The sequence below is a fragment of the Hibiscus syriacus genome, unplaced genomic scaffold (genome assembly GCF_006381635.1).
Source record: "Hibiscus syriacus cultivar Baekdansim isolate YM2019G1 unplaced genomic scaffold, ASM638163v2 tig00111715_pilon, whole genome shotgun sequence".
In the NCBI taxonomy this organism is placed as follows: Eukaryota; Viridiplantae; Streptophyta; class Magnoliopsida; order Malvales; family Malvaceae; genus Hibiscus; species Hibiscus syriacus.
In genome coordinates, this window is record NW_024063160.1 from 517,809 (window position 1) to 526,138 (window position 8,330).

General features: G+C 33.9%; 1 protein-coding gene across 2 annotated transcripts; it reads right to left on the reverse strand.

Moving 5' to 3' along the window:
* Positions 1-250: 250 nt before the first annotated feature.
* On the reverse strand, positions 251-3,441 carry LOC120168240 (inositol-pentakisphosphate 2-kinase-like). 2 transcript variants are annotated; one of them, XM_039177029.1, is made up of 8 exons: positions 3,294-3,441; positions 3,089-3,206; positions 2,731-2,934; positions 2,482-2,629; positions 1,945-1,985; positions 1,714-1,824; positions 948-1,544; positions 251-624 (listed from the first exon to the last, which is right to left on the reverse strand). In XM_039177029.1, exons 2-8 carry the CDS (start codon positions 3,191-3,193, stop codon positions 400-402), a joined length of 1,431 nt encoding a protein of 476 aa, XP_039032960.1. In that variant the 5' UTR covers positions 3,194-3,206; positions 3,294-3,441; the 3' UTR covers positions 251-399. The 2 variants fall into 2 exon arrangements, with proteins under 2 accessions (XP_039032960.1, XP_039032961.1); XM_039177030.1 differs by having other exon boundaries at positions 3,276-3,298.
* Between the last annotated feature and the right edge of the window lie 4,889 nt (positions 3,442-8,330).

Below are 8,330 nucleotides of genomic sequence, written 5' to 3' on the forward strand. Positions count from 1 at the left end.
GTGAAAATAGAATAAAAATTCTACCATTTTGAATATTATATAATTTAACTAGAACAAATTTTTTATTTTTTTAATAATATTTTAAAATTCAAATAATATTGAAATAATAAAATAAAAGAGAAAAACAAACTGGCTGCATATGGTTTATCTGATTTCATGGCAGCCCACTTTGCATGCACAGGGCAGCAAATTGGAGAAGGTTTAAATTACTTCCAACCAAGTAGAGGAAAGCAGAAAAGAAATCAACTAGAATACATACAAAAGATTATTTTCAGCAAGGGAAATCCAAATGCCCCAAAAAGAGGTGAAAGGAAGAACTTGAGACTAAAGATGAGCGATATTCACCTTCGCTCTTACAGTCTTTACTTTTACAACGATCTGGGAAACATATAATAAGAACTAGTTGCACTTTCCAGTACAATCTTCAGTATAACAGTTAAAGAAACTGTCTTCCAAAGCATATCTTTGATCTCGTACACTTCCATTGGAGTTCATTCTAACAGCTTTGTCGGTTTCATCCTCAGTTTTCACCATCTGAGAATAGCAGCTAACAATTTTCTTATCCAACTCGTAATAGGTCTCCATTTTCTTCAAAGGTTTCAGATCCAAATCAATGAAATACACCTACAAATTCACAACACAATAAGATATGCATGTAACATGAGAAAGGAAGGAAGTTGGTAAACTTGCCATAAAAGACTGATTACACCTCAAAATGATTCCCTTAATAAACAAAGAGTGCTTCTATATAATGATTTTTACAGGTTTCTTTTAAGGATTGAGCAAATTGTTATGTCCCCAGAGAAAATTATATGTGCAAAAATGTGATTTGAAATAATTTTGGGCCACAAAATCAGCACATGATAAAAAAATTCAAGGGATCACTTTCAAGCACATGAATAATGATGAAAAGTATTAAGTCAAATGAAATTGGCACGGGAATTTACCTTGTACTCAAAAACTTGGTCAGTTGATCCCAGATATACAGTATTGTGAGAAGGGAGTCTACCATCTTCCAGCGGTCTAAAACTAATCATCAAACTACAGTCCTTTGCAGTTGCAGCTATCAAATAGTCCTTCACAATCTTCAAGCTTTCATCCAATGGAATGGAGTGCAAAGAGGTATAGCGGCATGATAGTTTGTCTTTACTCAATTCTCTACAGACCATACAAGGTTGAGAAGTTATGTTGTAATAAGCATGAATTGCCCCTTCAATGTCATGAGTATCAAGCTTCTGAACTTCAAGAAGTTGATCTAACGCACCAGAAGCATAAATTGTCTCAGCAACAAGCTGTATAAAACTAGCTGTGCGCTGGCCATTATCTGCCTGAATGACATTCTTAAGTGTATCTTCAAAAACCTCACCAACCAGAGCAGTAGTGCTGTCTGCGCCACCACCCAAGCTCCCAAACACAATAGAACCATTAAAAAATACACGGAAATTGTTCTGAGGGGTGGCATACAGAGCTTTAATAGCTTTTTGTATCCCTTCTCTGGATCCAGAGAATAAATCCAGTGGATTATATTTACTATATTCTGATATCTGAAAAATGTTTTTGAAAGGTCACATAAAGAAATTAAACAAAAAGGCCATATTAGCTAAATATATGGTCTATCAGAGAAAATTGCTATAAAGAGACATCTTCCATGTAGACACAGAAACAACTTAACACCAAAAAACCACCTAATAACATGAAGTTACATAAGGTTACCTCTTGATTAAGCAACTTCAGTGCTTGATGCATTCTAAACCGAACTAAGGTTTTTTTAACAGCATTTTCTTCAGCTATGAATCTTGAAATTGGGAGAAATCCACATTTGGGCTACTTCAATGAAAACAATTGAAAGTAATACATAGTTAAACAAATGAAAATACAGAACATGTCAAAAAGACAGTAGATTGCACAAAGAAATTCAGGGAAAAGGCAGAGAAGGAAATCTACCTTTATCTCAACAGTAATACATGGTTCGTCTTTAAGATTACCTGAAAAATAAAGACAGCAATCATATAAAAAAAATAACGAAACTTTTTCTATATTTGAACTAATTTCAGTATCTAATTAGAATTAACCGATATGCTACACAAAATCTACGTTCCAGGAAAATGAAAATGGAGAAGACCTCATACAGATCTTTAACTCTCCCCAAAGTCTGGGATTTTCCCACATAAATATATCAATGAGAGCTACTTCCTAGACCTTTTCAGACTTCCAGTCTGTATAATGTAATTTAAGATGATCAAATTTCCAAACATATTACCTACCAAAAGCCATTTCAAAAATTTTATTATCTGCATTCCTCTAATAGTACTTTTGCTCTCATGAGGATACGACAGAAGGAAGTTATAAACCTATATGATTAAAGCTCAACTGAGCATGATTACATAGTCATGTCTTCCTCAATCTATAAAAGTGACGAAGAAGATATAACCCCTTCACATTTTTTAGTACAACATCAAGATTAGGAGATGGAGAAATTACGATTTGGAAAGACCGAGTGATCCGATAGGATCAGCACAGAATCACGATTGACATCAACCTGGGATGAATCAACTCTCCAAGCAGGCCGGTAAAAAATCACATTCTTCTCAACAGACTTGAGGAATTCCTTAGTAACATGAACACGAATCTGGCAAAGTCAAAAAGACCAAAAGTCCAAAAGAAATTATAAAGCTACTCAAACCAAATTAACTAAAACAGAACTGTGATAAACAGCACATATATAGATACCCCAACATCGACATGTTTTGGGCCTAACAATGGGCTCATGACATGCTTGACGTAGAGCTGCTCTAGAATCTCTCTGTTTGGCGACGCCGTTAGCTCCTGATTTTCTCGCCAAAGAAGCCGTTCATGCGTTGTTAGGGCTCTATTTCCTTTCACGGCAGTGTTGCCGTTCCGTTGCGACTTTTGTATTCGCATCACTTTCCCAATCTTATTATAATTATTGTATCAACGAAAATTCAAACCAAAAAATAAATAAGCAAGCATGATGATAACAAATTCAGTTTTGTACTCCATCCCCTCAAGAACTTTTTTGATTAAATTTAAAATTGGGGAAAAGAGAAGGATTAGTCGAAATACTTACAAATGCGGGAGACGATCCAGTATAGGCGAGGATAAGATTGGCAGCTCCTTCTCCTCTATAGATCCAATCGCCTGCATCCTTTTGCTCTAAAATAACGTCCTCCATTTCTCTACAGCGGCTGCAATTCATCCACCAAAATCAACAGAAAATTTTAAAAAGAAAAAAAGAAATGAAATGATTCGAATACCTGATCAGGATGTCTTACCACAATGCAGATTTCCGATTGAGTTAGAAGCTGTAAAAAATTGAGGAATCGCATCCAAATGATCGGTACTGGGAAATGGATATTACGAGAGGAAAAGGAGCAATCTACTTTGTCTTCAAGTTTTACTTGTGATGGAAAAAGGCGTGACTCTTTCTCTCTCAGCTTTTTTGTTTTTCGATCCCTTCTCTCTCTCTCTCTCTCAGAGCTTAATAGTTGACTAAAGTACAAAATAAAATATTAGGTATATTGAGAAAGTAATCTGATGCGCCTGCATAAAAGCGCCAGCGGGATATACGTGTCATTTCATAAAAAGGATATCTGTAATTTACTCTTTTTGGACAGTGTAGATACCAGATTACAAATAACAGCCGTCGCCCACTGCACACAGCCCATCCCTAAGTGGCGTTTATTTAAACACCATGGTCACGTTAGTCAACATGAACCGTAGCATAGAATCACAATCATGTGCAACTAATGGAGCCATCACCTAAGTTATTAAAAAGATATTATTTATTTTAAAAATTGTCTGGAAGAAAAAGGTGAGGAGGATTTTTTCATAGCTTAATGAAGGGGAAGATGTTCTTTTAATCTATAAAGGAAATACATTAAGTTAATCATACCTTTTTTAAACTTAAGTCTCATATAAATAAATATATGTTCAGTTATCTACATCTTGCATTTCAGTTAGAATATATTATTTTAATGAATACTATGTATCGTTTTAGCATTTAATTATAAAAAAATGTATATTTAGAAAAATATTAGTAAGAAGAATATATATATACAATAATAAAATTCATTGGATGTGATAGGATAGAATAATAAAATTTGGTTTACATATTTATATAAAGGCTCACGCAAGAATAATTGTTTTTCTTAAGCTAAAGCCGGGTAGACTGAGACTAGTGGTCGACAATAGAGATTCCAAATTTCCAAGTGTAAAATAATCCTAAATTCTGATTCCATATCATTGGACGTCAGGACTCGAAAGCCCACAGAGATTAAAAAAGGTTCACTTTTACACTCTTAATTTAATCAAACGACTAAGATATGCAGCTCAGATGGTATATTCCTTTCCACACTAAAAGAGCAGAAAACGACCATAAATCTGTAGAATGTTTCAAGTATTGGTGTCGGATTTGACTCCAAAACAAACTTGGTATAATCATAGAAAAAAAGGGTTTATTTTGCCATTTATCACTTGTTCATTATCTAACAAAGTTTACCTAATTTTATCTGTAACTACTACATAAATAAAGTATTATTTCATAGAAAAGAAGAAGACGATTTTAGGAAACAAAGTAAGATTTGACAAGAAAGTTTCAATAGGAGTGACACATATCAAACTTAGTGTATATCATTTCGTTATTAAATCAATATCAACTAATTTACTTTTTGTTATGGTTAAAATTTTGATATATTCTTTTTTATGAACGACAATGATATTGATTTTAGTGTTGATCATCCACTATTAATATTTATTGTCTTTTTATTTTATTATATTGTATCTTTGTTTTTTCTAACAGCCACACGTTCTTCTCTACCTTTTAATACATTTCCGGTCGTCTCATCATTGTCTTTGTTTATTTTTTTTTCTCATGGTTGGATTTGACATCGTCACGACTGATCAAAATGATGTTTATCTGTTATCATGTTGATATTCTCTGCTTTGGGCCCTCATATTAGAATTAGATACACGGTTTGCGTTCGTGGGTAGTTTTCTCAAATCAATGATGTTTTTGTATCATGTTGATCTTGTCTGCTTTGGGCCTCATATTAGAATTAGATACACGGTTTACGTTCGTAGTTAGTTTTCTCAAATCGCTTGACTCTGATTTTATGATTTGTCGATGGTATTTCAATAACTTAATCTCCTTTTATGGTTCATTTTTTATGCAATTAGATATGTTCGTATCTAACTTTTGTTCTAGTTTATTTGATTATATATTTTCCTTGTATGTTAATAATTATAGAAAATGTCATTATTATGTGTTTAGTTTCTTATTGTGAGAGTAAATCTTCATTATAATTTGGATATTTTCCATTTTCCATAAAATAAGCGATTTATATATAAAATTTATATAATCTCATTATTTAATTATATTTTATTCTATTTCGTTTAATACCAATTTGTACTGATTCATATGGATCAATATAAAATTTTAATACTTTTTATTGTAATTAATTTTAGGGTAAAGTATATAAATAGTCCCCAAACTTTTAGGATGCTTGCATTTAGGTCACCCGATTTTTAAAACTTGTAATACAATCATCGAACTTTTAGTTCGTTTGCAATACTATCCATGGCGTTACCGTCCATTACCTATCGTTAGTAAAAAATGACATGGCACGTTAGTATCCTGTTTTCAGCTGAATAGAAGCTCCATTAAATCCATATAAAAACCTAACTCGATTTTCCTCCCCAAAATTGAAATTGTAAACCCTAAAAATCAAATTTCATTTTCTTCTCTTTGTTTGATCAGCAACCGCAAGTAATGGATACACTACCAATTGCAATCCTAACTTGTTTTTGTGGAATGCTAGCTAGCTTACGCACAACTTCGATGAATAATAATGATGGAAAGAGATTCTTTGGATGCGTTAACTATGGGCGTGCTAGGAGAAATTGCATTTTTTTTGTTTGATATGATCCCCTATTGAATCCACGTTCACGTACTGTTATCGTTGGTTTGCTAAGGAAGATGAGTACCATGGAGAGAGAAAGAAGGTTTGAGAGAGTGATTTGAGTGTTTTTTTTTGGGATTTTGTTGCTGTTGATTATGTTGAGTTAAAAAAATGAGTAATTTAGGATTTAGGGTTTTTTTCTTAATACTTGTTGCTTCAAGTTCATTTTGATAAGTTAGATTTTGAAAATGAATTTGGAAGTTAGGGTTCAGTGTAATTAAAGTATTTTTTAATTTAAAATTTGGGGTTTAGAATGTAATTAAAATATTTATGAACATGAATTTGTTATGTCACAATGTTTATTTCTATATAAATTTGAGGTATGCATAACTATTTATTTCCATATAAAATAAAAATATTCATTGATTAAACATAAAGAAAAACAAAATGGTAGAATTTTCATAACAATATGTAATGTTGTATCTAATATCATTTTTCCCAAAAGCGTTACTGAAGTACGTAGTTTCTTAGGTCTCGTCGGGCTATTATCGTCGCTTCGTAAAGGATTTCTCGATGATAGCCGCCCCGATGACAAAGTTTCCTTAGAAAGGTCTATCGTTTGTGTGGGGGTGAGAAACAACAATATAGTTTTGAGCAATTAAAGAACCTGTTTACCCAAGCCCCATTTTTAATCCAACCTGAGTCATTAAAGAAATTTAATGTGTATAACGATGCTTCGTTAAACAGCCTAGGATGTGTGCTGATGCAAGATGGAAAGTTAGTAGCATATGCATCTCATCAGCTCAAGCCTCACCAACAAAATTACCCCACCCACGATTTAGAGCTTGCTGCGGTTGTTTTTGCACTCAAGACTTGGAGACATTACTTGTTTGAGGGAAAATACCACATCTTTACTAATCACAAAAGTTTAAAGTATTTGCTTACCTAAAAGGAGCTAAACATGAGGCAGTGTTGGTGGGTGGAATTGCCTAAGGATTATGACTGTGTTATCGATTATAACCCTAGAAAGTGAATGTTGTAGCAGATGCGATGAACCAAAAATTGATGTCAGAGCTGAGAGCTTTATTGGCGCGCATGAGTATATCTAGTGATTGAGGTTTGTTAGTTGAGTTAGTTAGCAAAGTCAAGAAACTTCAAAGTTCAGGCAGTCGCCTAAGAGCTCAGATGGAGGAAGTCAGCCAAGGTGAGGCCCCAGGGTTCGAAATGTAACATGGTGAGGTATTGTATTTTAAAGGGAGATTATGTGTGTATGATGTTGAGCAGTTGCGTAGCAAGATCCTTCATAAAGCTCATTGTAGTCCAATTTCTGTCCATCCTGGTAGTAAAAAGAGAGGTTTTTGAGTTTGTAGCAAAGTGTATAATGTGCCAATAGGTTAAGGTGGAACATCAGGTTCTCTCAGGGTTACTACAATCGATTCAGATACTGCAGTGAGAATGGGACAGAGTAACGATGGATTTCGTGACTGGGTTACCAATGACAAGGCACAAGTGTAGAACTCCTCTTTGTTGGACCAAGCTTAGCGAAGGGAATATAATAGGGCCAGATCATATCCGAGAAACTGAAGAAAAGGTCAAGGTGATTCAGAACATAACTAACGAGGCTTCAGATATGCAGAGATCATATACATATTTGAAACGTAAGGAAATCAAGTTCGTAGTAGGAGACAAAATATTCCTTAAGGTGTCATCGTGGAAAAAAGTACTTTGGTTTGGGCACAAAGGAAAGTTGACTTCACGTTTCATCGATCCCTACGAGGTGCTCGAGAGAATAAGATTGATAGTGTTGAGTTAATCGATCGACAGAATCGGCCAAGAGGGGGGTGAATTGGCAATTAAAAATTTCGTGGAAGCTTTTGCAGAAAAATTGAAAGTAATTGCACAGCGATTTACAGTGGTTCGACTTTCTCAAACAAAGTCTACGTTCACTACCTTAGCTATCCACACTAAGGATTTTCCAACAAATTCACTAATTTGTTCTTTCTTTTGAGGCCAAAGAGATAACCTTACAAAATCCCTCAAGAGTATACCCCAACTCTTGAGAACACTCTTTTTCCCAAAGAGAAGATTACAAATTTGCAAACTTACAAGAAAACCTCACAAGGTAAGATGTTTGCACAATTCTAGAACAAAGAAAAGAACACTCAAAGATAAATACAATTGAGTACAAAAGTGTTCTTGAAAGCAAATGAATATTGGATAAAAAAATAGACTTGAAATGCTTAAACTTGAGGTTTGATGCTTTCTCTTTGATTCTTTCTTGATTCTAGTTGCTTGATGTTTCTTGTTATTGATCAATGGCTCCAGAACTTGTTTAAATACCCCTTGAATCAATTCTGAACGTTGGTGATAATTAGTGGGGATAATAGAGCCGTTTAAGTGTGAAAACAATTA